The sequence below is a fragment of the Bombina bombina genome, chromosome 4 (assembly GCF_027579735.1).
Source record: "Bombina bombina isolate aBomBom1 chromosome 4, aBomBom1.pri, whole genome shotgun sequence".
NCBI lineage: Eukaryota > Metazoa > Chordata > Amphibia > Anura > Bombinatoridae > Bombina > Bombina bombina.
This window is the reverse complement of record NC_069502.1, coordinates 29,623,739-29,639,012: the sequence shown is the minus strand read 5'-3', so window position 1 is coordinate 29,639,012 and position 15,274 is coordinate 29,623,739. Positions and strand designations below refer to the sequence as shown.

Genomic DNA, 15,274 nt, shown 5'->3' with positions numbered 1-15,274 from the left:
TTAATCATTTTTAAGGCTTGTAACAATACAGCTTTGCATACCATAAAGCTCTGAGGAATGTTAAAGATGAAGATCTTAAATATGTGATCAAGTGTGCGAGTGAAGCACAATGAATAATAATCTCTTTTGAACTGATACCAGGAAAACTGGAGTTTAAGAGCTAAATGGTATAATAATTGTAGAAACAAAAAGGCTCATACAAAGGAAATAAAAAAAAGGAATAACGTGAATGCTCAATAATAAATATAACACTGCACCATTTATTTAGCTTGTTCTATCAAACACATAGGAACTGTTGATCTAAGTTATAACAAATATTTAAAGAATACAAGCATATATTGAGTGAGAAAATGACTGCTGAAAGTTTTGTGTTTCAACCTTTTGAAAATATATATGAAGAATGTGATGATTTTGATGAAGATGGTGATGATTTTGATGAAGAGACTATGGAGAGAGAAGCTAATGAAAATTTAGACTCTCGTTTTTCAAAATGGAAAAACTGTTAAAGCTGGACACTCGTTTGGAATTGCATATTAAAACATTTTTGATCTATAAAAAGTTTCTCCGTATACCAAGAGGCTTAGGAATAAAACAAGTTTCCATCATTTGAAATTACTGATTCAACATTTATATCCAGATGGAATGAGGTATGAACTAATTGCTCATTGGCATTAATGGATTTACTTATTGAGTATAAAAACAACAACAAAAGTTAACTCTGAATAAAGATATTAAAAGTATTCAGGAATATATTCGGCCATTATTTGCCAATGAGGAATTTCAGAAATATGATGATAAGATAAGAAAAGTAATTTCCGATTTAAAGGAAAATATGTGTCAATTTAAGAAAATGAAAATATCTAGGGACAAACAGACAGGGGGGAAGGAAGTATAATTCTAAAAAGACACAGGGAAAGAGAAACATAAGAAAGGTAACATTTAATGATAATGAGACGGATTATGATTACAATTCCTCTGATCTTGATAGTGGTGGGGAAGAAAGACTAGGGGAGGTGGCTACCTCCTCAGCCTCTACTTTGTTTGTGCTCCAAACATCGGGAGATAATAAGGATATGAATGCTGAGGTCTCAAAAAACGGGGTTAGTATATGCAAGGGGAAAGTGAAAGAAAAAGAAATAAAATATGTGGAGGGGGTAGAAAAAGGAATAAGAAAAACATATACCCAACAACAGGAAAGCCAACCCAGGTATCCCAGGAGACAGAGAAAGAATCAGGAATGAAAGTACATTTAACTAGTAAGAATGTTGTTAATTTACCATCATATACATTGACTGACAGGCAAATTAAGGTGTTATCTTTGGGTTTCAATGTTTCTCCATCCTGTCATTTTGACCTATTCAATACAATTGTAGACGTGAACAAATTTGTTAGATCGCTTGTCCTAAAGAAACATTTTCTAATTGAGCAACAGGCTGATTCAGCTACATTATCCGATAATCAATCCTTGGTTAAAGATATGGATGACTTTACCTTTTTTGGATAAGTGTGCTGAGTTATTTGATGTCTTTACAAAATGATATACAAGGGGTTGAAGGTAATCAGATGTTAGAAAAAACGTCTCTGTCAAGATTTAGAAATAAATCCACATTTTATCCTGTTAATACTAGATCCAATGCCATTGAGGTTTTCCAGAAAACTGTAGAAAATGGGGTATGTCGTTTAAACAAAAATATAAACAGAAATGATCATAGAAGGGATAATTTAAATAAAAAAGAAATTGATGCAATTGAACAACTTAAAACTGAGGATTCAATAGTGATCCACAACTCAGAAAAAGGGGATAATGTTGTCATTTTGGATAAGAGTAACAACAGTGGTGTGCACCTAGCGCCTACTAGAAAAGAGACCGTTAGCTTTGATATATTGACATCCAGTTGTCAATTATGGAAAGGTCGGTATACTTTCCATTAATTTTGGATAAGAGTGATACATTAAAAAGGCACTTAGACAATTGAAAGACGCTGAGGTTTATGAGTTATTAACACATGACCCAACAATTAACTTTAAAAGTAATTTAGCATCTATTATTGATTGGGCACTTAATCATGGAGTTATAAGTAGGAAGAATGCTGAATATTTAATTATGAATCATCGGATCACAGCAATTTTTCATTACCTACCCAAGATTCATAAAAGTTTGGTGTCACCACCAGGAAGACCCATTATTGCTGGAATTGGGTATTTAAATGACTCTTTGGGAGAGATAATTGATGTGTATTTGCAACCTTTAGTGAGGAATTTGAAAAGTTTTTTACAGGACACCACTGACCTGATACATCAGATTGAAAAAATAGAGTGGAATGATAATTACCACTTTGTAACAATTGATGTTGTGTCTTTTGTTGTGACTAAGGAGTTCATATTGAAATCATTGGATTATCTGTTTACTCATAATTTTTTTATGTTTGATGGCAGTTTTTACCTCCAAAGATGTGGAACAGCTATGGGGGCAAAATTTGCCCCCACATACGCCAATCTGTACTTAGGTTGGTGGGAGATATTCCATGTCTTTGGAGGTGATAATCTATTTAGAGAGAATATTTGTTTTTATGGTCGCTATATAGATGACCTGTTGTTCATATGGAAGGGCAATGAGTTAGATATACATAACTTTTTCAAATTGTTGAAAATTAATAAAATGAATTTGGACTTTACCATGGAACTCTCTAAGGACTCCATATCGTATCTCGATGTTTGTCTTAAACCTGATAGTCACAGGAAGAGTATTGAAATGAGCCTATTTAGAAAACCAACGGCAGGAAATACCCTGTTGGATGCAATGTCTTGTCATCCTAGACATATTATTAAGGCAATCCCTAAGGGACAGTATATAAGGTTAAGAGAAACTGTACTACAAGAATTGAATATGACAAACAGGTAGAAGAAACAACACTTAGGTTCTTGAACAGAGGATATGGAGAAATTCCTCTGTTAAAGGCAAAGAACAAGGTTGATACTATGAACAGAGATGATCTATTGACCCCCAGGATAAGACAAAAGAATAAAATGAATGAGTCCAGACCGTATTTTGTAACTACGTACAGTAGAGAATATAATGCAATTTGTGGTATCATCAGAAATGCTTTGCCAATTCTTAGAACTGATACACAAATGACCAGGATAATTGTTGGAGGCTTAAATTTCTCTAGTAGGAAAGCAAAAACTCTGGGTAATTCTTTATCGCCATCAATGCTACCAGAAAGAGAGAAAAGACACCAGTTGTCAAGCAAACCAGGTTTTTTCAGATGTCGGAGTAGACGTTGAAAAACTTGTTCTTATCTTAAGCTAGGTGATCAGTTCACCACACAAGATGAGCAGAAAACATATTGTATTGGGCAGTATATTAACTAACACTAAATATGTTATATATTTATTAGCGTGTATGGGATATGGAAAAAAGTATGTAGGTTTAACGACCAGATCCTTGAGCGCTATCATTTGTGCGCAAGCAATATCGGGTTCTCCTGTTTGTTTGCATGCAAGTTAAATTGTGCTCGTATTACAAGTTGAAGTTAAGCATGTCATCAGAGCTCTGGTTAAAGGGACAGGAAACCCCAACTTTTTCTTTCATGATTTGGATAGAGCATACAATTTTAAACAACTTTCCAATTTACTTCTATAAACAAATGTGCTTTATTCTCTTGTTATCCTTTGCTGAATGAACAGCATTGCGCTACTGGCAGCTAGCTGAACACATCTTGTTAGCCAATCACAAGAAACAAATGTGTGCAGGCACCAATTAGCAGCTAACTCCCATTAGTGTAGGATATGTGTGTATTCTTTTTCAATAAGAGATACAAAGAGAACGAAGCACATTTGAAAATAGAAGTGAATGTAAAAGTGTCTTACAATTACCTGCTCTATTGGAATCATGCAAGTTTAATTTTAATTTTCATATCCCTTTAACTGTTTCATGAAAAAAGTGTCACAAAACACATTAAAAAAAATGACACAGTACATTTACAATCATAATAACACTAATAAAAAGTATTACAAAAATATTGCACAAAAAGTTATAAGGGTTCAAAGATATGCAATCTCAGGTGTTAGATAAAAAAGGCTGCAAAGTGCTTTAACATAGAGATACATACAGATACCTGTCTAAAGATGTGTGTGTGTGTACAAATGAATGTATGTAGCTATATGTGTAAATATTGCATTTACAGAAATATAAACACATAAATACATATGTATACATATAAAGACACACATATATATATGTGTGCTTTAGAGCCCTTTGCAGGTAAGTAGTTGAAATCATGTAAATGCATATGTATGTGTGTGTACAAATGAATGTATGTAGCTATATGTGTAGATATTGCATTTACAGACATATAAACACATAAATACATATGTATACATATAAAGACACACATATATATATGTGCTTTAGAGGCCTTTGCAGGTAAGTAGTTGAAAACATGTAAATGCATATGTATGCAATATTCATATTTAATAAAGTTTTATACTGTGTATTTACTGCAAATATTTCACATTCTAATGTTCTGCTTATAGCAGAATACGTCCTATATATTTATTAATAGATATTCCTATATATCTCTGTATATATCTATACCTATATATAATCATCTATATATATATACTGTAGGTATAGATATATATTATACAAAATTAGCTTTGGCTATAGGTAGAAATATGTATTTATGAATAAATAGAACATAGTCTTTTATGTGAAGAACATTTGAATGTGAAATATTCATATTTTCATGTGGGGTTAGTGCACTTGAGAATATGCGATGGGTTAATGCACGAGTGGGGTGTTAAATTTTTTCCCACTTTTTTCTCTCCATTGACTTCCATGGGAGAATAGGTTATCGTGCCTTCAGCTATTTGCGTGCATCGGGTTAGCGCACAAGCGATAACTTTTTACTTTCAATTTGTAACATAAGCACAACCCGACGTACTTCTAGCACAGTTATAGCACGAAACCAAAAGCTCCACTCAAAATCAGGCTCAAACTGTTTACTTTGATTTATCGGATTTATTTTTTACTTAAGGAGCACTGTTTCATATTCCTTTAATATTTTTTCTCTCATGCGCTTTATATACATTATACCCATCTTTTTTTATTGTAAGATATGAGACCATTTCTCTACATATATAACAGATGAGATAGGTGACTGGAATTTAGATTACACTATAAACTGTTTCTAAGACACTATAGACCAGATTACAAGTGTCACGCTATTCACTTATGACAGCGTGGGAGGCGCTAAGCAGTATAGCTGGACCGTGCTAACTTTAGAGAGCAACTTGATATTAAAATTCAATAGTAAATCCTATTTACCAGAGGTGGGTTATTGCAGCCGACATCGAGCGTGCTAAATAACGCTGGTATTAGATAGTGTTATTATGAGTGTAACTGTATCGTGTAATGCAATGCTGATGTGTTTTGTGAACACTTTTTTTTGTTAAGCACAACAGTTAACCACAGCTCTCAGGATGCGATATCCGACTATCGTTAACTTCACGCTCAAGTGATTGCGTTTACTTTCAGCTTGTAATATGAATGCAATTAACTTGTGTGCAAACGAACACGAAAACCAGAGGTTGCTCGAGCTCAATAATTCTACTCGTAATGTCTAAATATGTGTATGTTTGTATATAGATGCGCATATATGTGTATAGAATAGATATGTATTTATGTTTATAGGTATAAATATGTATGCACATGTATATATATTAATATAGATATTTGGGTATAGATATATAGAGGCCTATCTATCAAAGTGTCAACCGCAAATACGCCGGAATTCCGCATCATAATTGTTGCGAGATTGATCCGACCTAGTTATCAAAGCCTACAGACCGGAAAATGTTGAAATCCGACGCAGATCGATGCTTACGTCATTACAGATGTTCCGAATACACATTCTGCTCTATCTGACACTTTTTCCCAGTTATCAAACATTTAACAGGTACGCTCGCGGCTATTCGGACGCATCGTACCTGGTTTTCAATCTGCCATCCTGGAGGCCGCGGATGCCATAGAAATCAATGGGAGTCTGAAAGCAGTGAAAGCTTATGTTCGATGCCGCAAGACAAAGAAATATAACCCATTGATTTCTACGGTACAAAACAAGTAACGTTTACACCTAACACCCTAACATAAACCCCTAGTCTAAAAACCCCTAATCTGCCGCCCCAGCATCGCTGCAACCTAAATAAAATGTATTAACCCCTATTCCGCTGCTCCCCGCCACTAAATAAACGTATTAACCCCTAAACTTCTGGCCTCCCACATCACTACCACTAACTAAACCTATTAACCCCTAAACCGTCAGCCCCCCACATCGCCAAAAGCTAAATTAAGCTATTAACCCCTAAACATAACAAAGCCCTAACTTTAAATTAAAATTACAACATCCCTATCTTAATATAAATTAAAACTTACCTGTAGAATTAAAATAAACTATTTTAAACTATTAATTTACCTACCCTAACTATTATACTACAATTAAATTAAAATACCAATTAAATAAACAAAATGACATATTACAGAAACCTAACCCTACTCATATTATTTAAATATACAATTAAACATTATTTAAAGTACTAAATTACAGAAAAAAACAAACACTAAGTTACAAAAAAACAAACAAACACTAAATTATGAAAAATAAAAAAACAAATGATCAAAAATAAAAAAGAATTACACCTAATCTAATAGCCCTATCAAAATAGAAAAGCCCCCCAAAATAAAGATATCCTAGCCTACAATAAACTACCAATGGCCCTTAAAAGGGCCTTTTGTGGGGCATTGCCCCAAAGATATCAGCTCTTTTACCTGTGAAAAAATACAGTAAAAAACCCACCACCCAACCAACCAACCCCCCAAATAAAAAAAACTATCTAAAATAACCTAAGCTCCCTATTCCCCTGAAAAGGGCATTTTATGGGCATTGCCCTTAAAAGGACATTTAGCTCTTTTACATGCCCAGACCCTAATCTAAAGATAAAACCCAACCAAAAAACCCTTAAAAAAACCTAACACTAATCCCTGACGATCCATCCAGCCGGAGAAGTCCTCAACCAGGCGGCAAGAAGTCTTCATCTGGGCGGCCTCTTCCATCTTCATCCAGCCGGGGAAGTCCTCATCCAGGCGGCAAGAAGTCTTCATCCAGACAGCATCTTCTATCTTCATCTATCCAGCGCGGAGCGGATCCATCTTGAAGACATCTAGCACGGAGCATCCTCTTCATACAGTCGCCGCCGTAAACTGGAACTTCAATGCAAGTGATGCCATCCAAGATGGCGTCCCTTGCATTCCTATTGGATTTCAATCAGCCAATAGGATTAGAGCTGCTAAAATCCTATTGGCTGTTCAAATCAGCCAATAGAATTTGAGCAGCTCTCATTCTATTGGCTGTTTCAATCAGCCAATAGAATTTGAGCTCTCTTGCATTGAAATTCCAGTTTACGGCGGCGACCGTATGAAGAGGATGCTCCGCGCAGGATGTCTTCAGGATGGACCTGCTCTGCGCCGGATGGATGAAGATGGAAGAGGCTGCCCGGATGAAGACTTCTTGCCGCCTGGATGAGGACTTCTCCGGCTGGATGGATCCTGCAAGCGCAACTTTAAGAACTGTAAGTGGATCGTCGGGGGTTAGTGTTAGGTTTTTTTAAGGTTTTTTTGGGTGGGTTTTATTTTTAGATTAGGGTCTAGGCATGTAAAAGAGCTAATTGCCTTTTTAAGGGCAATGTCCATACAAATGCACTTTTCAGGGCAATGGGGAGCTTAGGTTATGTTAGATTTTTCTTTTAGGTTTTTTATTTGGGGGGGTTGGTTGGGTGGTGGGTTTTTGGGTTTTACTGATGGGGAGGTGTTTGTATTTTTTTTTATTTTGATAGGGTTATTAGATTAGGTGTAATTCATTTTTATTTTTGATAATTTGTTTTTTTATTTTTTGTAATTTAGTGGGGTTTTTTGTAACTTAGTTTTAACTTATATTAAGATAGGGATGTTGTAATTTTAATTTAAAGTTATGGGGTTGTTAGGTTTAGGAGTTAATAGCTTAATTTAGTTTTTGGCGATGTGGGGGGCTGACGGTTTAGGGGTTAATAGGTTTAGTTAGTGGTAGTGATGTGGGAGGCCAGAGATTTAAGGGTTAATATGTTTATTTAGTGGCGGCGGTGTCGGGGAGCAGCGGGATAGTGGTTAATGACTTTATTTAGGTTGTGGCAATGTCGGGGAGCAGCGGGATAGGGGTTAATAACTTTATTTATGTTGTGGCGATGTCGGGGAGTGGTGGGATAGGGGTTAATAACTTTACTTAGGTAGCGGCAATGTCGGGGAGTGGCGGGATAGGGGTTAAACATTTTAGTATAGTTGCAGCGTTTATTGACAGTGTATAAATAAATTTGGGAAAAAGCCGAATAGACGCAAGATCTATGACTGATAGTTAACAACAGTCCGATGCTCATCGCCTCATACTTGGTGGGTGTCTTTTTGCCGGCTTTTTTCATAAATAAGGAGAGCATATTGAGATCCGCGGCCGCAATGTTAGGTGAGCGTGTGGCAAACCTAGCCACTTCTGGACTATAACGTAAGAAAGGTTGTCTGTGACAGACCCTTCGGTCAGGACTGAAAGTGTTAACTTTATTTTCTAACCACAAGTGGCTGGCTCCAGCTACAATCTAATTAATGCTTAGCATTCTATTGTTTGATCACCCCCAGAGAGAAACTCCTAAGTGATAAGGAGAGTCAAGAGTGTCCTGTGGTTGAAGTGTTTAAGTAATATAATCCTATTGTATCATGTCAAGGGCGCTTCTCCCTTTTATCTAATGTACAACATTCTTTCAACCCCCATCTGTGGGGGGGGGGTCAAAAACCTGTATAAATCTGTATGCTGCCTTCAAATAAAGTGTTATTCTGTTTAAAACCTGAAAACTGGCTGGGTTGTGAACTGCTGATTCCCTATGCAGGATATTGTTCCCTGGTGTTAACCCTTGGTATCCGGTTGGTACCGTTACAATTGGTGGCAAGCGACGGAATGAACCTTATCGCCCAGAAGAGCAACTACACAAGCCAGTAACCTCAGGAAGAGGGGGATTACTACAATACTGACTAAGATGGAAGGAGTACCAGGGACCGAAGTGAATGGAGATGGATTATTCTAAGCTAAAGAGACAAACGTAAAAGGAACTGCTAGAAGCCAGGGGAAAGATAGGCAGCAGCAAACCCAAGGCTATATTAATTGCTGAGCTGATGGAGGGAGACAGAGCTCGCAGCGCTACGCCTCCAACAGCCATGGAGGAGACCCTATACCAGAGGGAAATGAGGACCAGGCTGGAATTTTTACCCCAACCTGTACCACGGGATATGCTATCCGTGGTAATGGCAGATGTGCAGGAGTACGTGATGGCACACAGTCCGCGGAATGCATCCTCCCGAGCAGAATCCATTTTGGACGCACTCAGCAACCCAGTAAGACCCAAAATCCCATACCATGCATTTAAAATGTTTTGTGAGGAGAAGGATGAGATTGATGGGTATTTACAGGATTTTGAGAGACTGTGCGAGTTACATGATTTGGAGCAGTCCGTATGGGTGCCGGTGCTAGCAGGCAAGCTAGCCGGTAGGGCAGCGGAAGCGTATCACGCTGTACCCAGGGAGGACAGCAAGGATTACGCTAAAGTGAAGAGAGCGATCTTGGAAAGATATGCCATTACCTCAGAGGCATACCGGCGCAAGTTTAGAGGCCTGCGCAAGCCAGAAAGAGATTCCCATGCAGAGTGGGCCCACAAGCTGGATCAAGCATCTCAGGGGTGGATACACGCCAGCCAAGCTACCACCATGGAAGAATTGCGACAACTGATGCTGTTGGAGCAATTCTTTAACGGCTTGTCCCCAGAAGCCCAAGAATGGGTGAGAGATCGAAAACCCCTCACCTTAACCGAAGCAGCCAGATTAGCAGACCAGCATTTTGATGCCAGGAGGCACCATGGACTACAGCCTAACAACGGACGGGCTAATATACAATGCCACACCTGCAAGCAGTGGGGACATATGGCACGTGAGTGCACCCAAAATCGGAGCAGACAAGCTTGGAACCAGGTCAGACAGAACCTGGCCCCAAGGGCGGCTGCTCACCATTACCAAACGGAGCCAGCCGCTCATGAGGTGTTGAGCACCCAAGCCGAGGAACCCCTGGGAATTCTGCATGAGGTGATGTCGGTCCAGGGACTTCGGGATTCGGGAGCTACTTTAACCCTGATAGCTCCCCATTTGGTGCCGGATACAGCACCCACTGGCGGATCCGTGGCAGTACGAGGGGCAGGGGGAGCAGTATACCGATTGCCCACTGCTAGAGTGGAGTACAGACCCCCAGTCACCCCAGCAGCTGCCAGTTACCAACCCCCGGCGCACCGCTATACCACACGGCCTCCGGCCACAAACTACCCTCAGAGAGCCCGGTTCAATTCGCGGGGCTACTCACAACCTATTCGGTGCTTTGGATGTAAGCAACTAGGGCACAAAAGACCAGAGTGTCCCCTAAATGCAGCGAATCAAGCACAGTCCTGGAGAAGACCCGCTGGCGGAATCCCACATAATCCTCAGCCTGTGGCCCGCTACGTAGAGGCGCCAGAATGCTGGGGCAGCCTACATGAAGCAGACCCCGTGCAAGCTGCCCACCGGAATAACCGGCAACGGGTTAAAGTGAATGGGAAGGAGGTCAGTTGTCTACGGGATACTGGTGCTACCATGACCTTGCTTCAAGAGAACTTGGTGCCTGAGAAACAGCACACTGGAGACACTGTGGCTGTGAGGGTAGCAGGGGGCACTGTGTTCCGCCTACCTGTTGCCAGGGTACATTTGGATTGGGGAGTGGGCGCTAGACTTGTGAATGTGGGGGTCAAGAAGGACTTACCTGCTGATGTTCTCCTTGGAAATGACTTGGCCCCCCTTGTTTCTGCCTATGCTCCCATGGATCCCGCTAATGTTAACCCTGTGACTACCCAAGCCCAGTCCCTCCGGGAAGAGACGCTTCCATGTTTGGGGTGGGGGCAGTACTGAGCCAAGTTGGAGCAGATGGCGGAGAACACCCCGTAGCTTACTTGAGCCGAAAGTTGTTGCCCCGGACATCCCCAAGCCGATCCGTTGGGATCAGACTGTGTATGCCGGCTTGGTTCTGGGGGAGCATTGTGGCAAACCTAGCCACTTCTGGACTATAACGTAAGAAAGGTTGTCTGTGACAGACCCTTCGGTCAGGACTGAAAGTGTTAACTTTATTTTCTAACCACAAGTGGCTGGCTCCAGCTACAATCTAATTAATGCTTAGCATTCTATTGTTTGATCACCCCCAGAGAGAAACTCCTAAGTGATAAGGAGAGTCAAGAGTGTCCTGTGGTTGAAGTGTTTAAGTAATATAATCCTATTGTATCATGTCAAGGGCGCTTCTCCCTTTTATCTAATGTACAACATTCTTTCAACCCCCATCTGTGGGGGGGGGGTCAAAAACCTGTATAAATCTGTATGCTGCCTTCAAATAAAGTGTTATTCTGTTTAAAACCTGAAAACTGGCTGGGTTGTGAACTGCTGATTCCCTATGCAGGACATTGTTCCCTGGTGTTAACCCTTGGTATCCGGTTGGTACCGTTACAGAGCGTATTGATGCCGGCGAATGCAACATAGTTCACAGCTTGATACATATCCACCATAGTTAACAAAAAATAATCAGATATAGTTTAGTTAAAGTGTGTTGTCTAGGATTACAGTTAGACAGTACTAGCCTATCCCAATAGTCACACTTCTCACAAAGTATAACTAAAAAGTTCTTACATGGAGTTACCCAATTGCAAAAACTTACAAAGTAAAAAGGAAGGTTGTGGGAGGCGCCAAAGGCAGTCTGTTTAAAAATGAATAATTCCTTAAAACTATAAATATATATTTTTATATATGTACACAAGATTTACCAACCTAATTATTAAACGATCAGTTCACCATGTATGAGACTCTAAATAATATACTTTGGTCAGTTTATTATTACACAAAATTTAATACATATAAAAATACAAATAAAAATATGTCTTAATTCATCTATTGACACCGGTGTCTAACATAGATTTAAAAAACTCACTACTCATCTAAATTCAGATTGTTAGCAAGTTAATCTCTACTTAAAACATTCTCTAATTAAGTATTTACCCATATAGTATCTAATATTCAAAATAATATCTAAATAATAACAACATACAAGAAAATACTTTGTGTCCTCATTTTTTTTTCCCTAATGGATACAATAATACAATTATTAAAAGTCCCAGTTCTTTGGTGTATTCATTCACTCAGCACCATTGGTTATCAATTTGTTTAGTAATTTATTTGACCCAAATGTGGCTGTAAACAAGAGTTTTTTGCTCTAAGTAGATGGTAATACACAAAGTCGAACCTGCAGGTTTTTATGGCACATTTAAACTTGGTACCTTGTTAATAGGTTCTCTGGTATCTATCCACGTCAGTTTGATTTCAGAAGTAGCAGAGTGGGGGAATGTTGTACTTTAAACCTCCATCCTCTGCTGCAGAATTCCACATTTTCACCTGCACACTCACGTTTTTGAATCAGTATGCAACATTTCTTGTTATTTCGGTTTCACGGTTATGGGAGACTCTCAAGTTGATCAGTATTTTCTTTCTTCCTGCTTGAACTTTGTTATATTTATCACCTGGATCACTTCTCAATTTTTTATAAGTTGTTGTATCATCTAGTTATCTATGTGCTTCTTCAAGATAATAGGTATTATTCATGACCACTACCCCTCCGCCCTTATCGGCTTGCTTGATAACTATATCACTTCTAGTTTTAAGATCATTTAGAACTTTCTTTTCTTTTAATGTTAAGTTCCATCTCATATTCTTATCATTTGCAATATCTAATTCTTCCAAAACTTGTTTCACAAGTTTCTCAAATGATTCAATAAAATTTACCTTTTCCTGACTTGGAAATTTTTTTGATTTGGGTCTAAATTCTGTATGGATATAGTTATTTTATATAGAGTCATTTTTGGACTGGTCAGTTGCACTATTTTTCAAAATAGGGTTTTTCAGAAAATATTTTTTCAAAGTCAATTTCCTAATGAATTGATTATATTAATCAAATGTTCAAATTTGTTAAGTTTTGTTGAAGGTGCAAAGGATAATCATTTATTCAATATTCAATATATGTTCCTGCTCTTTAGTCAGGGGTACATCACTAATGTTAAAAATCCCTTTAACTGGTGTATCATTTACTTTTCCTAGTCTCCTTAGTTTTCCCTTTCTTCTGCCTCTGTGCCCTCTCTTCTCCTATTTCCTTTCGGGGGGTCGTGAGTTCTCTTGGCCTCTCTCTAAAAAAGCATTCAATGTATAATCAGATATATACAGAAAAATCCAGTTTATTTAAAAATAAAAATGTTTTTTTTTTCTATGTGAAGAACATAGGAATTTGAAATATTCCTAATGCACCTTCGGGTATAGTGCAGTTGATATAGCGCAGCGTCTGGTTAGCGTGCAAGCGATAAGTAATAGATTTTGTAATCTGGCCCTCTCAGGAGGAAAATGTGCGAAACGTTATAGCATTAATATTATTATTATTCTATATAAAATGGTTTAAAAAATATCACACATTACCTTTAATATCTCTTGCACGCTCTTTGCGATATCGCCCACAGTCTTCAGGATAGACTCACTGTATAACCTCTGCAGCCAAAAAAAAGTCTGCGTATTAGTTTGTTTAGTTTTATCCTGACTAGTTCATATTTACAACATCATCTAATCATCAGTGACCAACATATTCATCAATCTCTGTGTAAAAAACAAAATTTATGCTTACCTGATAAATTTATTTCTCTTGTGGTGTATCCATTCCACGGGTTCATCCATTACTTGTGGGATATTCTCCTTCCCAACAGGAAGTTGCAAGAGGACACCCACAGCAGAGCTGTCTATATAGCACCCTCCCCTAACTGCCACCCCCAGTCATTCGACCGAAGACAAGCAAGAAAAAAAGGTGAAACTATAGGGTGCAGTGGTGAGTGTAGTTTAAAAATAAAAAACACCTGCCTTAAAATGACAGGGCGGGCCGTGGACTGGATACACCACAAGAGAAATAAATTTATCCGGTAAGCATAAATTTTGTTTTCTCTTGTAAAGGTGTATCCAGTCCACGGGTTCATCCATTACTTGTGGAATACCAATACCAAAGCTTTAGGACACGGATGAAGGGAGGGACAAGGCAGGAACTTAAACGGAAGGCACCACTGCCTGTAAGACCTTTCTCCCAAAAATAGCCTCCAAAGAAGCAAAAGTATCGGATTTGTAGAATTTAGAAAAAGTGTGAAGCGAAGACCAAGTTGCCGCCTTACAAATCTGTTCAACAGAGGCCTCATTTTAAAAGCCCATGTGGAAGCCACCGCTCTGGTGGAATGAGCTGTAATTCTTTCAGGAGGCTGCTGGCCAGCAGTCTCATAAGCTAAGCGGATTATGCTTCTCAGCCAAAAAGAAAGAGAAGTTGCCGAAGCCTTTAGGCCTCTCCTCTGTCCAGAGTAGACAACAAACAAAGCAGATGTTTGACGAAAATCCTTCGCAGCTTGTAAATAAAACTTTAAAGCACAAATCATATTAAGATTGTGTAAAAGACGTTCCTTCTTTGAGGAAGGATTAGTACATAATGAAGGAACAGCAATCTCCTGATTGATGTTCTTATTAGATACTACCTTAGGAAGAAACCCAGGTTTGGTACGCAAAACTACCTTATCTGCATGGAAAATCAGATAAGGGGAATCACACTGTAAAGCAGACAACTCAGAAACTCTTTGAGCCGAGGAGATAGCTACCAGAAACAGAACTTTCCAAGATAAAAGTTTAATATCTATGGAATGCAACGGTTCAAACGGAACCCCTTGAAGGACTTTAAGAACTAAATTTAAACTCCATGGCGGAGCAACAGGTTTAAACACAGGCGTAATTCTAACTAAAGCCTGACAAAACGCCTGAACGTCTGGAACCTCAGCCAGACGTTTGTGCAAAAGAATAGACAGAGCAGAAATCTGTCCCTTTAAGGAACTAGCAGACAATCCTTTCTCCAATCCCTCTTGGAGAAAGGATAAGATTCTAGGAATCCTGACTTTACTCCATGAGTAACCCTTGGATTCACACCAATGAAGATATTTAAACCATATCTTATGATAGATTTTCCTGGTGGCAGGCTTTCAAGCCTGAATAAAGGTATCAATGACCGACTCGGAAAAACCA

The 15,274-nt window shown here is 38.6% G+C and overlaps 1 protein-coding gene across 8 annotated transcripts in view; it reads right to left on the bottom strand.

Moving 5' to 3' along the window:
• GCKR (glucokinase regulator) overlaps positions 1–15,274 on the bottom strand; it is a 326,754-nt gene that overhangs the window by 253,475 nt on the left and 58,005 nt on the right. For all 8 annotated transcript variants that reach the window (XM_053709432.1, XM_053709430.1, XM_053709438.1 and 5 more), the window contains exon 4: positions 13,652–13,720. In XM_053709432.1, the coding sequence (XP_053565407.1) occupies positions 13,652–13,720 (69 nt within the window). The remainder of the gene's footprint in view (positions 1–13,651; positions 13,721–15,274) is intronic.